Raw genomic sequence first — 23,142 nt, 5'->3', positions numbered from 1 at the left:
CAGCATTTTTAAATTTACTTTGTAATCTCTTTTGGGATTGGATGGGATATTAGGACTTTATAAACGAGAGACCTTTGAACAACATGTTCTCTTTGATGGTATCATTACCATAAGCAATTACCAACATGATTCACTTAATGTTATAATACAAGCCTGAGACAGAGACAAAAAAACAATCACGATTAGACTAAACACAGAAACAAAATCATTATAAAAAGCATTCTGTTTCCTTTTCTCGCATTTGTGAAGTAACCGTCCAGTGTGATCCATTACTCTGAGTTAACCCCATTACAGAACAAGAGCGCAGTATGTTCCTTAGTGTTCCCCTCCACTGCCTCAAATTGCATATGCTCTCAGTTTTTACAGCTTGTATCAGCTGAGTCTTCAAATTCACAGTGCATGGTCGAAATGGGCCACTGGGTGAATTTACATGGGCTAGTGAGTTAGAGGTGTTAAATCATCAAGAGCTGGTATTTCATAAATGTTAAGTCTTGCATTTTAAGAGTGCAATGTATAACCACCCATATAGGATGATAGAGATGAAAGGGAAGATGTGGGCAGGATCCAGTATTATGACGCCAAGGGTGAGCGTGCAATTTTAAATGTCTGAATATGGTCGTTTTAAAAATGTTAAACCCCACTGACTCTTCTAGAGGTACCGAATGGCTCTTAAAAGGAAATTTCACAAACCAATTGCAAGCCAAAAAATGTTAGCACCCCACCCCTCCAAGCATTCACAGACCAGAGGACAGCGATGGTTAAGTACTAAGCAAGCCATTGTGATGTATATGTGTTGTAAATGATCAGTCAAACACACCACGCAACAATGACCACTAGAAAATAACATGTAAAGACCCATGTAGAAATCGAGAGCCCTGAACGCCCTTGGGACACAATTTAAATCAATGTCTTCTTGTCCTTCCACCAAAGCAAATAAGATTCCACTGATGCATGGTATGGAATTGTGACCCATAACTATTTGGAGGACCTGAGATATGAATCTAAGGTGCAGAAGCTGTGGATTGAACAATCCAATCAGTCAAAACTTGGTTACTTGGTCATTAGGTTTGTGATTGACACATTATAGTTAATGTAGAATAGGGCTGAAATGATTAGTCAACGTTATCGTCAACGTCGATAAAACATTGTCGACAAAAATGTTCAATGTCGAATAGTCGTCTGATCTCAATTAATGTGACATGTGATCACATTAATCTATAATGATAATGCGCGACAGCAGCACTGCAGTTTGCGCCTGACTGAGGAGAGGAAGAATCACAGTCCAGATTTCCAAACAGCTTCAGGTGATGTAGATTCCAAAGTATTAGGGAAATATAATGCAAAAATACCAAATAAGTAAATACAGAAGCACTCTCGTTGTAGAATAAGTGGAGTTGGAGCTCTTTAAAGGAAAAACCCTGGTGTTACATCTTAAAGGCAGTTTTAATGCGTTATAGCGTTATTAAAGTTAAAATAATAAGGAAGCAGATCATGTAATTAACTACAAACTCCGAAACTGGCATTTCTCTGTGCGGTCAGCACCTCTTCTATGAGTTGCACGAATGTCCCTATCTAAGGGGGAGAGATGCACTTGCTAAAGCTAGATTATAACGTGATGGCTCGTGACTTATTTAATCATAAAATATATGTCACTGTGCATTTCTTATCGTGAAGAAAATTGCCAATACGCAGCTTTATTAATAAGAGAGAGTTACATTTTTTTGTGAGTTAAAGATGGATAGATGTGAACAAAAATGTGATACCATTATACACTGCAACAAAATACATTTATGATTTGTTTTGGATTTCTTTTTATTTTATTTTCCAATAAAATATCTAAAACTCCTTTAAAACAATGCAAAAAAAATTTAGCAGCTATACTGCAGAAGAAAACAATTGTTATCTGAAAATGTTGAATATAATATTAAAAATAGAAATATTTTTAAATATCTAAAAATCCTTTAAAAAAGATGCATTCATCTGAGAAGCAGCATATACGATATTTAGACTTGCTTTTAGAGAATAGATCTTGAATAGAAGTATATTTTGTCTTTACTGCACTCACAGAAGTATAACCAAGTGAAAAAATACATGTATATACAAAATACACTTATATTTAAAATACATCCTCTTAAAGCAAGTCTAAATATCTTATATGTTGCTTCTCAAGTAAATGTATCTTGTTTTAAGGATTTTTAGACAATTTTAAATGGAAAACAAGAAAACAACACTTTTTTTTCTTCAGTGAATTTCTTTACTGAAGAAAAAGTATTTTCCCCTTTAATTCAGTGAATGTCATTTAGAGGTATTTTAAAAGATTATTTTTTTCCTATTTATTGTTAGTAAGCATGTTTAATACAACCTTTTAAGGCAGGGCACAAGCTGAATAATCAGTTAAGAGCTAATGATTAATCATTGCATAATCGCAGAATAGTCGAATAATCGTACTAATAATCATTAGAACAACAGTATTCTTAGTCTTCACCATGAAACCGAATAAGAATCCATTAAAGCTCAACTGTGTAACTTTTTCGATGAAATCCTTTCTCCTATTTTAGCTTAATATGCAGAGACGACAATAAGTAAGCCATTTGTAGGCTTGTTTCTTCAAACAGCACTTTCTCTTTGTGGTGCTATAAATTGGCTCCACCAATGGTGTAAGTTTGTGGTGGGGCTACCTGTTTGGCTGACCAATAAAAGACAGGGGGAGTGTTTGGGAAACATGTTTGAAAATATTCACTGTTTTTGCAATGTTATTAGGTGGCACTAGTGGCCTAGAAATTCTACATATTTCCTTTAAGTATTATGAAATTATGCATCTAAGTTTTAACCTCCTGAGACCGAGCTGCTGTGTGCATTTTCCATTTACCTTTTAGATTTGTAACTAGTAGCAACTAATAAACATTAAAAAAAAAAAAAAATCATACAAATGTATGTCAACATATGTTGACAGCAGGACTACATTACATTTTAAATAATACCAAGCTTTGGGGTCTGGGTAGCTCAGCAAGTGAAGACGCTGACTACCACCCCTGGAGATGCGAATCCAGGGTATGCTGAATGACTCCAGCCAGTTCTCCTAAGCATCCAAATTGGCCCGGTTGCTAAGGTGGGTAGAGTCACGTTGTTATTCATGTTTTTGAGACATTACATATGATTTTCTGTAAAGCTGCTTTGGAACAATATTTATTGGGAAAAGCATAAATAAAAAAACTATACAAATAAAAATTATTTGAATTTGATTTAACTTTTATGTTACAATTTTTTTCTACTTTGGCAATCAAATCTCAATGTACTGTTCCACTTCATTAAAGGTTTAAAATCTTGATCCAACTGGAAAAGGCCTAGATTTTCTTTTCCCTTCCTTTTAGGCATAAACAATCTGCATACAGCAAAGTAAAAGTAACCCCGCTATAAAATTTCTTAAACCATTTCTGTGTTTTTTCAATCATGCTGAAAGTAGTGATGATGACAGAGGAAACTGGCAGGATTTATAAGCTTTTTGAGCAACTCAAGACACAAGCCAAACTAAATCATATAATGTAATAAACTTGGAAATAAAATAGTCTAATGTATCAAATTAGATTTATCGGTCTGCTCTGTCACAAAAGCACCAACAGTTGACAAAAATGACTGTGCTAATGCAGAATGGAGTGAGGTGGGGAGGAATAGCGGGCTGGTTTAAACTTGATTACCTAATGTTGCTTCCCATCCGATGGGCAATCTCTTGTAGCCTGATCATGAGAAAATACTACTTGGGTGAGGGTTGAAAAGGTCAAAAGCCATGGCACTCCAACAGATAAAGTAACCAGGTCAGAACTGTGTATCCACAAATCAATGCCTCATACACAATACACAGCATGGGTTCTGGACTTATTTTATGCAAACAGCTACTATGATGGAGAGCTATGGACAGCTGTGTGACTATAGGGGTCAAAGGATTTATTTGATAATCAATCACATTCGTACTCTCCTTCATATAAGCAGCTCATAGCCTTATTAATTGTCCATTTAAATAAGTCATTACTTTAAAAATGTGGAACTTGTTCTACAAGACATTTAAGAAATAAAATAATGAATACTTATTAATGTTTTTATTTATTCACATATGTCTTATGTGAATACATATATATTTACATGGAGCAAACAGACAGGATGCATATAAAATGAATGTATCTCTTTTGATGTCTGCTGTATGTATTGTGACTTCTGCCATAGCTAATCTTAAGCTTTGCTCTCATTGCTCTTACAAAAAATAAGCAGAAGGTCTTACACTCTTATTTTAACACAAAAGTGTTATATCGGTGTAAAATTGCTTGTTACACTGCTGATGACTCATTCAAGGACAAACAACACTACAGCTCTGCGATACAAACTGTAGTTTAAATGTCAACCCATCAAAGCAGGCATGGAGACACCTGACAGTGATACAAGATTACATCTGTCCCCAGTATGGACGAAACCCATTGCTTTTGTCATCATCCATTTTCATGTAATGGCTTGTCATATAATAGATGAGATCTATATTGCAGGAGGCACTGCCAACCATTCTGTGTCTTTAATGAGGGTTTTTTTAGACTCATCTTTTATCAGGTGCTGTGTACTCTTATTATTTTACTGCCAGTATTTTCCTTTTGGAAGACAAACACATTGTGTTTGCCCAGAGCAAAGCACTCCTGTTGCACACCTGCCCTCTGACCACCTCTCAGCACAAGGCTTTTGTTTTACCTCACGTCAAAGAATCAAGATTCCTTTGCGCAATCTCTAACAAAGGTTAATACAAGAGCCATTCAAAAGGATGAAATCTAATCTTATTTTTCTTTTTTCACCTGATCATTATAATAAGGCAATATTTACCTAACTTTTTTACGTAAACATATTTAATTTAAAATCTAAAATTCTTATTTAAATAAATAAACAAACATACACTGACACACCCATACATAAATAGTCAAATCTATTCAGAAAAATGTATAAAGTGACCATTAACTAATCACAACAATCTCAACATGAAAAACAAGATTTCTCTTTCTGTTTCTTTCTACACATTAACATATAATACGGTTACAGTATACTGAATCATATTAACTCACTAATATGCTTTATTATTACAGTTATTGTAGCCCCCCTTCACCCCATCCATTATGACCACACAAAACAATGCAATCTGTATTATTCTATCTAGTAACAACATTTTCAAAAAGGCCAAATGTAGTCTGTAACTCATTTGTCACCATGACAAAATAAGCAACTACATGTCTAAATGTCGCATTTAAAGAATTAAGAATAAACTCCTTCCAATAGGACTAAATAATAATGGTGCTAAATTTTGCAATTGAATTCATAATTACTGATAGTTTATTAGAAGGATGAAAACATCATGAATCAAACAGTCCATAAAAGTGCAATTTCACAAGACTGAAAGATTCATTTAACATCAATATGGTATGCTACTGTAGTTTGCATTGAGATAGAATGTAGTTTTATTTGTCTTCATACCAACTTACTTTTGACTCGCTTTAATTTTAAGTTTTTCATTTAGTCATCATTAAACATCCTCTGCACCATCATCGCAATTCAGGAACCACCGCTAATGAGCTAAGACAGAAACCCAACACTTAAGCATTCACACACTGCCAAATGTCTTCCGAATGTTCAGAATAGCTGTGAAACCTCTGACATGTTACACTTTTGTCTATATTCAAACTGTCACAATGTGACCATTCCCTATGCAATTGGCCACACACTGAGATTTAGAATCTATTCAGGAATTAGTTATTTTGAGAGAGAGAGAGATGTGTGTTAGTACAGTTGTACAGAGAGATTTTAAATGGGATTATAATATAATGTAAAGAGACATTCATATTGGTTGCATGGACAATGTGGCACATTAGGGTTGCAAGTATTTTGGATTCAGTACAAGTTTGCCGCTATTAAACTGTTAGATCTCTGCAGTAATGTTCAGTGTTCTGCATGTACAGTTAAAGTGCCCCTTGGTAATATAAAGGAATTCTGTATTGTCTGTTGTTTGTAAAGTATAACAACTTTACACCATATGGTGTTTTACATGAAACTTTATTTATACACCATAGCTAAATATAAAACATCATGTGAAAACAAACAAAATGTTAGACAATAAAGTAAAAAATATATATTTTTTATGATAAAATGTTTCGAAAATTGTGTACTGTTCTAACAAATAGTGAAATACACCACTTTGCTCTCCACTACTCAGAAACAATCTATCAAAATCAAAATTTCCAAAAAGTAAAACTAACTCATTACTATCTCTTTGCTTCTGTTACATCTTCATACACTTAAAACAAAATAATAAAGAACCTACGATATGGTATGATGATGAAATGAGTCAAAATCTTCAGTGGGAAAACGTCATAAAAATCATGAAAAATCATTTCATAGGGTTTCCACCCTCCTAATTTTACTCCAGTGTTTCAAGATTTTATTAAAAAGGTCACATATTCTAATATTTGAAGTCTTATACATTTATCCAAAGTAAAAGTTAAAAATAAAATTAAAATAAACATCCAAAGAAAAACATGTTCCTTGGTTATATTATGATACCATTGCATTGACAATGACGTGTCTCAAAACCTATTGAGCTGCCTACCTAGACAGCATTTGGGCATAATAGGCGCGCGCATCATGTTATGGACATCATGCGCGTTCCGAGTTAGCTTAGATGCCCAAAAATTCTGCACGTGCCTATGCGGCCCCAAAAATGATGTAATCCAAGTAGTCAGCGACCTAGGATTTGGGACACAACCCACGTGTTGTCACTGGTTACTAAATGATGCACACTTGAGGCGTCAATTATGTAAACTTAAAGTAGCCTACGACAAGTGTATCGCCCAAACATTTTCTCTGAACATTAATACACTTTATTCCAGTAAATAATTAGCTTATACGAAACTAAAAAGTCAAAACAATATACACTTCGCGTAAGGTAAAGTAAAATCCTTACCTTCAGAAAGGAGAAGCAGCACCACGGCGATATCCACGATTCCACGCGCTGTACCCATACTTGTCAATCATAAGTGTAAATTCAAAACGAACAGGCAAAACAAACGCAGGTGAAAGTCTCTATTGAATCTGTAAAAAGCAGAACTTTAGAATATATACGCTTTGCGCGCGAAGGAGCCACAAAAGTCCTTAACCTGAGTATTTCATTGACGGGTCGGTGACTGCAGTGCTGCCACTGCTGCTGGACCGTCAGCGCGCACGCACGCACGCACGCACGCACGCACGCACACACACACACACACACACACACACACACACACACACACACACACACACACACACACACACACACACACACACACACACACACACAGAGCGCAGCAGGGGGAGGTTCACATAACATCCAACCAATTACCTCAGATGTGTGTTCCGGCCCTGAATCACATCAGCGGCTGTCCAATGAACCAAATTAAATGAGAGTTTTCACGTTATGTAGGCCTATGCATTTTATTATTCATATTTTTTTATTTTTTGTCAGGTCACCTAGGCTTAATAATTTGCTCCATTTGGTAACATCTGGGCCATAGCCAGGGTTTGAAAATTAGTGAAGTCCACAGTGATGTGTCAAGACTTTTACCAAAATTACACCTACAAACGCAACATATTCTATACATCCAAATTAAATATACAAATTAAAGGACAGAAACCAATAATAATACTGAAATATTTTTTTAATCGCAAATGCAGTTAACAATATTAATACTGAATTTTTGTCACATAGAAATGCACAATTGAAAATAAAGCATTGACTTTGAGTTGGGCAGCAAAATGTACTCATATTAACTACAGAATAACAGCAAAAGTTAATTAACAACTAATTTATCTAGGACTATGTTAACTCCATTACATATTAATATTATCAAAAACAATCAATTGTTTTCCTTTTGCCAGACTCTTAATCATTTAAAGGTGCACTCAGTAATTTTTTCCCCTTTAAAAAAGTTTTTCTCCTGAAGAAATTAATTATCATTTTGAAACATATGTATAAAACCATGACCACTCACATGAGACTGTAGTATATCATTAACCTTATAAAAGCTGTTTTATTCTACAAGGGGCAGGGGCGCCCTCATGGGGGCTGCCATTTTAGAATCACATGACATGACCATCTTAATACTACTGGCTTAATCTCAGTAACCATCTTGTTATTGGAGACTTTCACTCATTGATTAAATTAATCAAGGCTGATTGTGAATAGTGAATTTCTACAATGTCATCTGTAACTGAAAACTGATGATTTTGAATGATGCCGCATCCACACCACTAGGTGTCACTGTAAGTCCAAGATGATTTGAACAAAGAGTTACTGCATGTAGCTACTTAAAAAATTTTCAAGGAGAAAAAGGTCATAACTTCATGCTTAATTCATGAGTGTCCACACTTTAAAACTTTTTTTTGTTAAATTCTGCTTTGTATTTGCCTTTATGATAATTTACCATTGTTCGTGCATACTATCCAGAGATTAACTGGTATTAGCAAGATCCAGTTAATCACAGTAAAAAAAAGGAAAAAAAGAAAAAAAAAAGACAAAAAGATCAACATGGTTAGATGTAATTATTGTACATAATGAATTTGTAAATAATAATAATAATAATAATATAATAATCTATGGAATTTGTAATAAAAAACATATCCTAAACACATGTAGAAATAAAAACAACCTCCATAAAAGTAACTTTTATTGCCCTTATATACAATAATTAATATTTTTGTAGGCTAATAATATTAACATTTATTACAAATTTATACACTGTTTCTGGCAAAATACTATAGTTTCTACTACAGTTAATGTTACTAGTAACTGTCAGGAATATTTCTATAAGGGTGCTGATTTGTGGAATGAAAAGCCGGTAAATACCGTTGTGAATGAAACAATGTTTTCCTGTTTACCTCGTCACTGTAGTTTAATATGACGGGCTGTTTAATCTTGTTTCAACCAGCTTTCAGCTGAAAGTTTGAATCCAAGGCGTGCTGTGTGTGACTACAGTCAGGCTTCCTAAGTAACCAGTTGGCTTAGTTGCTAGGGTGGGTAGAGTCACGTTGGGTTAACCTCCTTGTGGTCGCATTAATGTGGTTCTCGCTCTTGGTGGGGAGCGTGATGAGTTGTGCGGGAATGCCACGGAGAATAGCGTGAAGCCTCCACACACAATATGTCTCCACAGTAATTCGCTCAACAAGCCACGTGATAAGATGTGCGGACTGATGGTCTCAGACATGGAGGCAACTGAGATTCATCCTCTGCCACCCAGATTGAGGTGAGTCACTGCGTCACCACGAGGACTTAGAGCACATTGGGAATTGGGGAGGAAAGGGGAAAAAATTCAAAAACAAAAATAGAAAAAACATAAGAATAAATAAATGGAAGTGAGAGGGCATCCCTTCAGTTTCTTTGTAGGAACATTTTAATTCCATTCAATACACATCAATGTTTGAATCAGGTGCAGATACAAGGATTGACAAAAAAGCCACATTTAGGAATGAGCCACACACAAACCTATTGTTTCTCAGGTACTCTAAAATTGTCAGAACAGCACAATGGATTTTTATTTGAAATGCATTGCTGACAAGAATTTGGTCACAGTCTTTTATTTCAAGACTTTGGTACTATTATTGCTTGTCAATTTTAGGGAGTGTATTTAACTGAGCATTTTTCTTCATTAGTTATAAAATGTCTCAATGTAGGGGACAATGTTTAAGAGGGCTGCTCTGAGTTCAAGATAGTGTCTACCCATTTTGGCCCTGATGTTTGCTGGCAGTGTCTGAGCCAGTCTATATCTGCGCTAGGGTACAGCTCTTGGACCAGTTGATTGCTTAGCTTTCTGTGAAGAGGGGTAAGCATGATGCATTACATTGCCTGCAGGGCAGCCCATCAGTGCATCACAGGGCAATCACTCCAATCAACGTCTGCCCTGATGGATGCCAAATGCAACAATAGTGGAGACCTCAAATGAAGCATACATAAGAGGGCACCCAAATAGGCTTTGGCTCTGTTAGGTTAGATTCAAGAGTTAAATGAACACAGTGGAAGTATATATAAACAGTTGTGCAATTATATCCAAATGTGACAATGTGTCAAAATTGTTCAATATCTGAAACATGACTATGGTAAAAAAATATATTATGATATTTGTGTAGACAATAATTAACATCCTGAGACCCAAGCACTGCGGTGTGCATTTTCTGTTTTGATTTGTAACTAGTAGCACCTAATAAGCAAATAATTTTCCTAAAATGAATGTCCACCTATGTGGACAGCGAGACTACGTTGTGAAATTTTAAATAACACTCAGCTAAAGAAAGTCATATTTTTTCATCAAATTATTTATTATGTTTCCAGGAGTGTTGGTTATTCATGTTTTTGAGATGTTATAAACATTACAGCTGATTTAGTAAAGTAATTCAAAGTAATGTCCAGCTTTGTCCAATCACTGCCAACCATTTTAAAATAAAATCTAGCATTATAAAATTCTGAATCTATGTAATGATTACCATTGTCTAATGTCTGCCAAACATGCTGAGTGGTCCAAACTTCATCTGAAGCCTGATACTGAACTTTTGGTTGGATTTTAGGATTGAATGCATAGCTGTATAGAAAGCTATAGGATGCTTCCTTGCTCACTATTTAGTGAATGACTTAACCTCCAGTGTGATGTCTATCTGCATTGGTCTCAGATCATTTCAAAATGCATCTTATTTTCATCCTAACTCCCTATACAGCCTCTGAAAGCAACAGTTTTCAGCTTTTGGATAAACCCATTGATTCTCAGTATGAAAACACATGAAATATTTAGGAATGCATTTACAATTGTTAATTAATAGAACTGTATTGCACTGAGACAACAAAATTAGTTGGAAGTTATTCAAAATAACTAACATGTTTTTTCAACTTTTGAGGAAATATGGTGCCATTATCCACATATGTAGACATTATGTTTATCAGTGTGCTGATGCATGAAAAATATCAAACAAAACTAGAGACACTACACTTTACAACCAAACAGGTTTCAATGAAAAAACGTAAAGATATTTCTTACCAGAGGTACTTTTGTTGGTGCTGTGTCTGTAGGAGCACTTCAAGGAAATCGACGACATGCTGTTGAGTCACGTGAATTTAAATAACAGTCTAGTGTCATGAGAACAGTATTCAGTCGGTTTTTATTTAAATTATGCATTGTGTATGGCAAAGCCAAAATACAATGTCAGCATGTGGACGTGGGTTAAACATGGTTAAACCAGTGCTTACTTTGAGATAAAGCAGCTTTTCTGTTGGTCACACTCATACTGTTTATAAATACATTTTACAGGGAAATACAAACTGGAGGTCAGATATTTTTGGAACAATATACAATAGGGATCAATGAAACTACAGACTTTGGCCCTAAAAATACTAAATGTGCAAAGGTATTGTTTTAAGCTAAACCGTTTCACTGATTATATATGAGATGTAAGTTATGTTGTATAAATATTTCACTTACTCTGCATATTAACCACAGGATGGTTTTGTTTACATAGCTTTATGTAAAAGGGCACATAACCATATCTTCATGAAGCATATTAAGAATGCTCGGGTTACTCTTAACCAGACACAGTGGTATTTCCAGACATAGGGTCAATGTAAATCAATAAAGACAAGCCAATGCAAAAGCATATTCATGACATATACCACCACCACCACACTGAGTTTCTTTTTAATGTGGTTGCTTGACAAGATAATTTTCAGATAAAAGCTTACTCAATAGATACAGTAGAAAAGATAAAAAAAATGTACGCTCATATTCTGTCAAACAGATTGTACAAGTAGAAAACAGGAAAACATTGTTTACATGATAGGCTTACAGTTGTTTGTGCATCTGTATATCTCACATTAAATTATAATGATGTACATGACTAAAACTATATCTATTCAAAAAGTGATTACTGCTGTAGTTGAAGCTATACCTCTTAAATTACTTCCATATTCCCACTGGGAGATAAGAATATAGCACAACACTAATCATTAGTCTGTTCTTAAAATCAGTTGACCAGTTTGCTTCACTTATTGGCTCTGCTCAGTTTAAAATGGGTAATATGATCCTCTCAAAATGAAAAGCTTTCTCATTAACTTACATAGTCAGAGGGTTCAATTGAGTTCCATGCAGAGTGAACAGGTTCATATGTTTCAGCCCCTTCACTATAATATATATCTTACAACAAGTTTCTTTATGTATACTTTGAAGCACTTGGCCACTAGATTAAGGAGTATATGAAAACTATAATTTTAGACTATATGTGATAATTTTTTGTTTCAGTATAGTAGAGGATATAAATACTGTAGATGCATAACATAATTAAGCCTGCTTGTTTGAGTTCAAAATCTTGAATAGTTTATCAATAGAAGTTGTTTTTAAGTGAGAGAGGTTAGCATGAAGCCAATTCTGAGAAAGAGAGTTTAAATCGTTACATCCTGGCAGATTCTCATCTTCTGATCACTTTGTGCCAGAGCAGGATTTAGACATATTGCTAAAATTATATTTACTATGGTGTGCAATGACTAATTGCTGAATAAATAAATCACTCTAGAGCATTGACTGGTTTTGCTTCAGATCCCAGATTTTACTTTGGACATCAAGTTGCCACCCAACACATTACTAACATGTTTATTGTACAAAAGTTAACAAAAAGTCCTTAAAATCAAATTATAAAATGTATTTATTTAGCATGAAACACATTTTGGCCAGCATAAACCATGTTTATCCATGTTGCAAGGGAACCAATATTTAACATCCCTGTTTTTTCCCTTTGCATAGATTTGTTTATGTTTTTTGAAAATGAAGGCTTGTCACACAACCTGTCCTTGCTGGCAAGAGACAGGTGAATTTGGGGCAAAATAGTGTAGAGTTTAATTGGACACATGGCCTAAAGGCAATATGAGGCAATAACAAGATTATATATTTTGCTATCCTAGACTATGCACATTTATATTGTTAGTTGCTTTTTATTATTTGTATTTAGTATTATCTTTCCCTTGCTGTCTGTGATCCTATCAGAATCGCCATGTGACATTATTTGGTCTCATGAATATGACTTGACAGAAAACATTAGTTTTTATGTTACATGGTAATTTCAGTATGTACATGCATGTGTGCTGGCAGTGTCATTTCCTTGATTTTGCATTAGTGTGAGCATGAAAGTGCTGGCCTCACAAACACTCCTAAGTGTGCTGTCCACCTTGACCCCTATTAAAGGGCTGTCAGCTGAAGAGCAGATGGTACCCACTCTCTGTCTCACAGCACCGGGGTGGGGGGAAGGGGGTTGTTTGCCATGGCAACCGATACTTAATAGCTACCCCTCAAGTGGTGGAATTGCTTGTTCTAATTTGTTAAGTACCACTTCAGCGAAGTTGATTTAATCACTACATTCAGGCCTTAACACAACTGACATCAAATAAAACATTGCAGGTGTCCATGGAAGACAGTAAATCTGATTCCCTTGTCTCAGCTCATATGCCTATTAACTAATTGGACACAGGAATACACCAAATCCAGTTTTACCCACATGAGAGATAACTTATGAAATCACTCAAGAGTAAAAATATTAATCATTTTAATCCAATTTTGTCTTGTTTAATATATTAAAAACTTTGTGTGTGGATTAGGAGAGACTGTGGAGTATTGACATTGTAATACCATTAGTTTGAAGGAATAATTCACCCAAAAATAAAAATTCTCTCATCATTTATTTACCCTCATGCTACCCCAGATTTGTATAACTTTCTTTCTTCTGCTGATGACAAACAGATTGTTTAGAAGAATATTTCAGATCTGTAGGTCCATATAATGCAAGTGAATGATGGCCAGAACTTCAAAGCCCATAAAGGCAGCATAAAAGTAATCTATGTTACTCCAGTGGTTAAATCCATATATTAAAAAGAGATTATTATAGGTGTTAAATCCTATTTTACTATCAATCACCACTTTCACTTTAACATTCTTCTTCTTTTGTTTTTGATGACTCCCATTATTTGAATGTATCACCCTTTACTGGGTATGGAGGAGAATTTAAAGTAAAAAATGTCTTAAATTTTGAACAGTTTTTCATCCACACCTATCGTATAGCTTCTGAAGCAATGGATTTAATCATTGGAGTCATATGGATTACTCTTATGCTGCCTTTATGTGCTTTTGGTGCTTCAAAATGTTGTTACCTATTCACTTACAAAGCTGAAATATTATTTAAAAAATCTTTGTTTGTGTTCAGCAGAAGAAAGAAAGTCATACACACCTGGGATTGCATGAGAGTGAGTAAAGGATGAGAGAATTTTCATTTTTGGGAACTATCCCTTTAACCCATTAGAAATTAGCTACAAGAGTGATATCACTACTGTACACAGTAGGGTGTGACAGCAGTACTTGTAGGACTCAAGTAAGCAAGTAAAATATCACGTCTTTATAATGTGATTCGCAATCACGTTATTGGATTTTAAATGCCAGAACTTGTATAATTGGAAACAACAGGTTATCTTGTTTAATTTGACATATAACATCTACAAGTTTTCTTTTTAAATCTTCTACTAGATATACAATTATTGCACAAAATGGGAGAGCAAACATTTCAAACAGCTTTGAGAATGATGTTGTATGGGTAATTAGTCTGTTTAATTTATTTTTATTAAATAATTGTTTCCAATTTAATTAGCTGTTTTGACTTGCTTTGATGCCTTTCGCCCAATGTTAGCTGGGATAGGCTCCAGCCCCCCGCGACCCTGTACACAGGATAAGCGGCCCAATGTTAGCTGGGATAGGCTCCAGCCCCCCGCGACCCTGTACACAGGATAAGCGGTTGACGATGGATGGATGGATGGACTTGCTTTGATTAAAAGGTTAAAGGTTAAATATAGCGCACAAGTCATATGGACTAGAGATATACTTATATTATATATTGGTTTTACCAATTAATCAATGCCAATTGTTGCTTTTAGGAAATATCGGTTAGCAAAAACTATGACGATAGTTGGCGATAGTTTTTGTCATCATTTTGTAGGGTCAGACCCCGGTGTGTATTGGACTTGCTTACAATTTAGAATAATAATGCTTAAAATAAAATAGGGGTCAGATGGTGGTGTCACAGCAATAAATTTGATATCGGCAATAAATTAATGCCCAAAATTTAAACAGCCCACACAGTAGTGGGGTAGTTTGTAACAACAGCACTTGATGTACTGAACTTGACACTACGTGCACTTTAGAATCAAATTTTTAGAAAAAATTTCTTGCGATACAGCAGGTAAGCAACGCAGACCCAAAGAGCGGTACCCCACAGGTTCTGGAACAGCTTCTCCCAGTGACTGTCCTGAACACACATCTCCCAGCTGAAGGGGAAGTAAAAGCCCAGCAGAGAGTGGCCCACATAGACAAAAATGGAATTCATTCCTGTAAACAAATGCACAGTAACATTTTATCCCCACAGTAAAATCAGATTTGTTAATACTACTGTATATGTAAAATGATGCATAATATAAGTGTCTCTTGCATTCTCATACCAGGATAAATGAAAGGTTGGCCCCCCCACCATTCCTTAATGTCCACGACAAAGTACATCACACCCAGCAAAACAAAGGCCATGCAGCCCATGCAGATCACAAATGACAGGGACCTATAATGAAAGACAGACATAAGATTGAGTATCTAAAGAGAAAGGATCTGAACAAACTGCTAAAACAGAAATTGAAAACATACCAAAATAAAAATAAATAGCAGGCACCGCACAGCCCTTGAATTTTGGGCTTTGAAAATGTGTTCTGTCTGCAGATAGAAAATGTAACACTTATCAAAACACATCTATTCCCGATAAGCTTTGAAGATAGAGCTCTTCTTGTAGCAAACAGTCCTTAGAATTTAAATCAGCAGAAATTAGCAGACAAAACTGACATAACAACTCTACCAAGGTCCCTTAGAGCAGAGGTGCATGTATTAGATGTTTCCGCTATTTAACACATGATTCAACTCATCAGCTCATTAACAGATAATCAAAGACCTGAAATAGGTGTGTCAGATTAAGGAGACATTAAAAACTGCAGGAACCAGATAGTGAACTGCTGCCACAGAGGTGCATTCAAATTCGTAGGTCAAATACATTTTGTAACATGTAAACAACACAAATTAGGAAAGAGAACTAAATAATGGATAGAGACACAGAATAGTTTCTGTGCTTAGAGCATCCAAAGTGAATCCCTGGCACCTGCTCAGTAGAAACATGTTAATAAGTCATGTACCCCTCTGTTCCTAAGTGCCAGGATGCTCGATGAAATTTTATCTAATGTAAAATGGCTGCATCCCAGAGTGCATGGCCAGGCATCGTTTGCTGAAGCAGAGCCAAAAAAGACTCTTGTCTGGAAGTTAATTACTTTTAAGGATGAAGACAGACATACTCAGGGGTTCAATAAGCTGCCTATGATGAACTACCTGTAAAATTCAAGCAGGTTCAGGCCTGTATTAAAACAGGTAGAGTAGGGTCTCCAGGACACTTAAATATTATAGCATATACAGCTAAGGCAAGATTAGGTCAAATTTAATTCAAATATGATGTATGATTTCATCCATGAAACATAAAATCCATTAAATTCTAAATTATTTAATTTAATTAATGTAAATTCATTTGAACACTGAATATAATGGAATATGCGAACCACTTCTCAACTGATGGGTCACAAGTCTGTTCTGATTGTGTGTTGAGACAGCAATTGGCTGCCAAGAGAACAAAAATTCAATTGACATTTAGAAATCAAACACTTTAACACGGTAAATCACAGCGCTGTTGTTTATGCATTTACAAAATGGCCTTGTCAATTTTCCTATTCATTCTGTTTCATGTTAATAATTTTTTGTATAGCCTAAAGAGTCAATATTAATTCATTTCAAGGTTTTCTTTTAAGAAAATTTGAGTTTACTTATATATGCTAAAAAAATTTGGTTTGAGTGTTGGGTCGCCACTTGTCCAATGTATCATCTGGCTCCTGAAACAAAACCAGTTGTTTCTCACTGATATGCCATTTATTGTTAGGTGTTAGGTGACAAATAATTTCATGTGCACTGGTCTGAAGATGATGGGCTGACCTCATCCTACTCTATTTCACAACAGGCTGATGAGATAAGACAGAGATTGGCTAGATATATGGTTGGGGAAATAAAACCGCTCACTCTCATCTGGCTGTAAAGATGAGTGATCTAGTTGCACAGTGGATATATCACTCATTGCGTCTCACTCCTCTGCCAGTGGTGGTGAATATTTACAGGGCATTCTGTTGTTAGAGGTACTGTAAGTAAACACGTGTTTTAGCAGCCTCTGATTTGTGCCTGCTGGAGTCTCATCTCTTCTTTTGTGGATGGAGAATTGGCTGGATTTAGAGGTTCAGGAAGCACTTACCAAAGGTTTTTATTGACAGGTATAAATCCTTCGTCTCTTGTGCACTTAGAAAGGATGGCTGCAGAGATTCCCTGAGGGTCAAAATAAAACAGATTTCAAATCAATGCGGACCTGTAAAGCAAGCATTATCAAACATCACAGATGCAGAACCACAATAAAGAATCAAGCAGATTAGCTGACGTTCCCGGGAGGTGATCAAGCCCCTCAAACTAACATCTGGAACACAGATCCATCTCCTCATGCCTACCGCAAAAGCAGTCTCAGTCTTCTCATGTTTAACATTGGGCCATATTTATGCTGGCTTAACAAAGCCAACATACTGTTATTATACAGAATTACACACAAATTCTCAGTTGTAACTACTCCTAGAGCTTTCAAGCTACATCCACCAAACTTGGCACAGACCTTCAGACTGTTCTGAAACATGTTGCTATATATTTTCTTACTGATCTGAATAATACAATTTTTCACACAGCGGACCATCATATATCCAAAAAATCCCATAGACTTACACTGACAGAATATTCAAATGGCAATCGGAATGCTCATCAATTTAAAAATTCAAATGTAAACAAACACACACAAGGTCTGCAATATCATGGTTTTAGGTTATAATTAAAAATCTAGCCATCTATGTATCTTACTGAAGGTTTTATCTGAAGGTCTACTTCACTATCCATCCATCTATCTTTAAAACACTTTTAGAAAAAGGCTTTCTCAAGCCAACATCAAAGTTTGTCTTTACAAACTTTACCAATCTAGTTTTTACACTGCTCTGTATTCTCAGTTTACATACATGCCCAACATGCACACCAAACTAGTAGCACTTCAAAATAATTTTCTATTTGTTAAGTTTAGTTAATGCATTCTGTATCATGTAACTACATTTGAAATATAATACTGTTCATTGTTTGTTCATGTTAATGTATTAACTAATGGTAATGTATACAACTTTTAAATGTGCATGTCAATGAAAACTGACCAAGATTAATAACTGCTGTTAAAGTATTTTTCATTATTAGTTCACACTAACTATTTAATTAACTAATGCTAATAAATACAACCTTATAATAAAGTGTTACCCACCAATCCTTAAAAGCATTATCTCTGTAAAAGATATAGAAGTATTTTCAAACAGAAATATATTGTTGTTAAAACAGGCAGCACATTAATTTAAAAGAATATTTTGCCTTTGTGAGGGAGGACAGTTCAGCATCCAAACCCACTTGTTAGGAGGATATCCATCATTTGTATAGATGACAGAATCAATGGTGTGGAAATAGCCTGGCTGGCTCTAGATTGAGTCTCCAGGCTATGCAGGCAGGATGTGGGATAATCATTGTTATGTGGGACAATCGCTCAATTTTAATCTCAAACTGCAGAGTAGTGATCATTGAACTTTAATTAACACAGGGCCCTTGTTTATTGTGACACTAAAGCACAAACAGGTTCAAATCATCCCACAATCTGACAAATGTTTAGTGTAAATAGTGACGAGACAACTCCTCCCCCCTACACATACAGTGTTTTATGACTTTGTTGATGTGTTGAGAGGTAATAATTTTTTTTTGTTTTGCTTAACCAGGATGTAACGTGTCAAGAGAACATTAACCACACAAGAGGCTGTTCAAGATGTGCTACTTGAAACATTTTCAAACCTCAGTGCTCACCAGAGACATCAATGATAATTGATTATTTGCCTGTGATATGGGATGCACATGGTTTATCATGAGTTGTGAAGCCTCTAACAGTCTTGTTGGTTACTTTGTGGTCCTTAATCCATAATTTCTTTTGACGTCAGACCGGTACTGAAACTTTTGGAAAAGCCAAGAGGTTAGGCATATAACATTTTAGGGAAGGTTGTATTAGAAGTATAAATTCACAGCACAACATCAAGCTTGCTATTATCTCCATTGGCATCTTCAAAATATACACTTATTACAATTATCTGAATCAATTAGGATAACAGATGTATACATTCTGCATTTGCTATATTATAGACAACCTCCTTCTTTGTGCTTCTCAATTAGAGGCTCAGGAATAGAGTATGAGCAGTGGTGCTATAATGTTTTGCTGTTGGCTGCACCTCTAGGTGAAATATATCTCTGCTCATTTATTTCAGCACCTTGAGCAGTGTGGCCACATAAAACTGGCCAATATGATTCAAGATACAGCTGTAATGCCCCAATTTGTCAAATGACTAGGAAATAATGAAATTTAAAATACTAGGATCATGCATCTGCGTACTCTGGGTCTGGGTTCACAACAAGCACACGCTCCAAGCATATTTCAGTGTGAGAAGAAGGAAGAGTTTTGTTTTTAAGCTTCAAACTACAAAAATATATATAACAACAATATACAGATGTAATAAGAAAGTCTTTGGATTTCATGCATCTGATGTATTTACTAAATTATTCAGCCCCAGACTGTTTCTCCCTCATTGCGATAAGTGACCCGCAAGAGCTCAGACAATATTCGAGGAAGTCAACTTACGAATATCTTACTTATGGTTGTCTCAAGACATTAAAGGAATATCTACACTCTTAGAAGAAAAGGTTCCATTTCACTAGCTTCATATTTGGAATCCCTTAAAGGTTCTATATAGAACACCTTTTAAGCCAGAAATGGTTATTTGAGCCAGTTGGAAAGGTTCTGTATAGGGGTTCCCAAAATGCAACCGTAGCATTTGTTTTTTGTTTAGTTTTAAAATTTATTGTTTGTTTTATTACCAGAAGAACCTTTAATGGATATGCAAACTGAATAGTTTATATACTATATCACTAAGAAAGTGAAATAACCATATAAAACACATTTAAGTATTAAGTAAAGTATTTTAATAGTTTTTATTTACAACAACACAAGCAATAAATAACACAATTCATAATGAGTAGAAGAATTTACTTAATAAATCCACAGGTTTGTAATAATAAGCTAAAAGTTCATTTGTATTAATATAATTTATATAAAAATCATAAACATGAAATCGTTTAACATTAACTATATGTTAACATAAACATAAGTAAGATTATAAAAACATTTATTTATTATAAGTAAATAATAAAAACAAATGACTAATGAAAAGCTGTTAAACCATTTTAGCACTGGGGCAGATACAGAATCATTTGTGAGTGAGGTCTTTGGATACAACAAATTGAACAAAACTTGACTTCCCTCCAGCCATCTCCATGTCATCAGTTTGATGCCAACTCTCTGCACTCTATGAGGGGTCTTGACACCATATAAAAGATCAGGTTGAGGATGGATGTGCTTCTTAAACTTCTTCAAAGAGTTTTTATCAAAACATCCTCCATATGCAGCAATGACAGCTTTGCAGATCCTTAGCATTCTAGCTGTCAGTTTGTCCAGATACTCAAGAGATATTTCTCCCTGTGCTTCCTGTAGCACTTGCCATAGATGTGGGTCTCTTGTCTGGCACTTCTCACACACTTTACAGTCTAGCTGACCCCACAAAACCTCAATGGGGTTAAGATCCATAACACTCTTTTCCAATTATCTGTTGTCCAATGTCTGTTCCTTTGCCCACTCTAACCTTTTCTTTTTGTTTGTCTGTTGGCTTGTCTGTTCTTAGTAATTATTTCCATAAGGCCTGCACCCCTGAGTCTTCTCTTTACTATTGTACATGAAACTGGTATTGAGCGGGTCGAATTAAATGAAGCTGTCAGCTGGAGACTCTGATGTACTTATCCTCTTGTTTAGTTGTACATCTGGCCTTCCACATCTCTTTCTGTCCTTGTTAGAGCCAATTGTCCTTTGTCTTTGAAGACTGTAGAGTACAAATTTGTATGATATCTTCAGTTTTTTGGTAATTTCAAGCATTGTATAGCCTTCATTCCTCAAAACAAAACAAAAAGCTGTTTTTTTTGTTGCCATTTTTGACCTAATATTGACCTTAAGACATGCCAGTCTATTGCATACTGTAGCAACTCAAAAACAAACACAATGTTAAGCTTCATTTAATGAACCAAGTAGCTTTCAGCTGTGTTTGATATAATGGCAAGTGATTTTCTATAACCAAATTAGCAATTTAGCATGATTACTCAAGGATAAGGTGTTGGACTGATGGCTGCTGGAAATGGAGACTGTCTAGATTTGATCCAAAATAACTTTTTTTCAAATAGTGACGCTGCTGTTTTTTACATGTCCTGACTATACTTTGTGATCAGTAAAAATGCTACTTTGGTGAATTAAAGTACCAATTTCCATTAGAAACAGCAAAATCTGTACATTATTTCAAACTTCTGGCTGCCAGTGTACATCTTAAAACTTACATGAATAGGAAGGAGTGTTGTGTTGGATGAAGACGGTCAAACTAGTAATGCTGCACTCCAGAGCCACTGCAAACAGAAATGAACAATTATTTAGTATCAAAAAAACCTTGATGCAATGCAAAATAATGAGACATAGTTGGAAAATATGTACTTTTTATGACATAGTTTATGTCATTGATTTTTTCTCCCCAACTTGCGCTATAAGTCCACATGGTGGCGTAGTAACTCGCCTCAATCCAGATGGCGGAGGACGAATCTCAGTTTCCTCCGTGTCTGAGACCGTCAATCCATGCATCTTATCACTTGGCTTGTTGAGCGCGTTACTGCAGAGACATAACACATGTGGAAGCCCACGCTATTCTCCGCAGCATCCACGCACAACTCACCATTCGCCCCACCGAGAGTGAGAATCACATTATAGCAACCACGAGGAGGTTAACCCAACGTGACTCTACCCTCCCTTGTAACCAATTTGGTTACTTAGGAGACTTGGCTGGAGTCACTCAGCATGCCCTGGATTCGAACTAGCGACTCCAGGGGTGGTAGTCAGCATCTTTACTTGCTGAACTACCCAGGCCCCCCCATTTTATGTCGTTTTGAAGTCAAATGTCCCATTTGACTTTCACTTCTCAGGGCTCTGATGATGTTAATGTCCAGAACATCTGAAGTACTCTCTAAGTTAGGTGAAGATCTTTGCTAAAACCCACATTAAATTATTATGGCATCTTCAATAAAAAATACACAATTATCACATTTTTTACACAACAATAAAACTACAAACACCAAATACTCACAAGTTGAGAAATCGAAATATTTACATCACTTCCTCTCTTTAACTGTGGACATTTGACATATTCACACTCTTGAATAGAGCTTGATTAATCTCCTTATATCAGTACAGTCGGCTTAATTCAATGCTGTGATGTGCTCCTGGAAACTGGTTTCATTTTTCCCATGCTTTCTGTGCAAAGAAAATAAAATTATAGCATAACCTGGTATCAGGATTACTAGTCAATCCACAACAGAGATTTTAATGATTCAAGTTTGAAATTGCTTACCTCCTGGTGATTTCTCGGAGAAGATGTTTTGTCGACATATATTCTTTGTGCTTGCTGAAATAAACGTTTAAGTCATAAACAACAAGGAGTTAGGTCAAAATAAATAAAAAATAACATAGGCCTACAATTAATACAAAATTAATTTAACAGGGTAACGTCACCCTCAAGCTTTCAGCTCAACCGACTTTCCGCGACCGTTAAAAATTGAAATGAGATACTCGCGCATTTTAATCATCCGAGAGAGTTGCACATCTGCAAGCACGTGGCTTAAATGCACCTTTGTGCTTTGAAGATAGGAGGGGGAAAAAATATTACAAGATAAACTTGTTTGCTGTTTATGATAAACAAAATGT

At 35.5% G+C, this 23,142-nt stretch overlaps 2 protein-coding genes across 3 annotated transcripts in view; both read right to left on the bottom strand.

Annotated features, from left to right (window-relative positions):
- The window catches only part of ret (ret proto-oncogene receptor tyrosine kinase), a 42,900-nt gene extending 35,673 nt beyond the window's left edge, over positions 1 to 7,227 (bottom strand). For both annotated transcript variants that reach the window (XM_052151477.1, XM_052151478.1), the window contains exon 1: positions 6,983 to 7,227. In XM_052151477.1, the coding sequence (XP_052007437.1) occupies positions 6,983 to 7,040 (58 nt within the window). In that variant the 5' untranslated portion in view covers positions 7,041 to 7,227. The remainder of the gene's footprint in view (positions 1 to 6,982) is intronic.
- Positions 7,228 to 14,431: 7,204 nt separating this feature from the next.
- The window catches only part of si:dkey-192p21.6 (uncharacterized protein LOC565246 homolog), a 40,155-nt gene continuing 31,444 nt past the window's right edge, over positions 14,432 to 23,142 (bottom strand). The window contains exons 16-18 of the mRNA XM_052151479.1: positions 17,443 to 17,513; positions 15,560 to 15,672; positions 14,432 to 15,449 (exon numbers count right to left, since the gene is read on the bottom strand). Of these exons, the coding sequence (XP_052007439.1) occupies positions 15,268 to 15,449; positions 15,560 to 15,672; positions 17,443 to 17,513 (366 nt within the window). The 3' untranslated portion in view covers positions 14,432 to 15,267. The remainder of the gene's footprint in view (positions 15,450 to 15,559; positions 15,673 to 17,442; positions 17,514 to 23,142) is intronic.

The sequence above is a fragment of the Xyrauchen texanus genome, chromosome 20 (assembly GCF_025860055.1).
Source record: "Xyrauchen texanus isolate HMW12.3.18 chromosome 20, RBS_HiC_50CHRs, whole genome shotgun sequence".
NCBI lineage: Eukaryota > Metazoa > Chordata > Actinopteri > Cypriniformes > Catostomidae > Xyrauchen > Xyrauchen texanus.
Note: the sequence above shows the minus strand (reverse complement) of the source record. Positions and strands in the feature narration are given on the sequence as shown.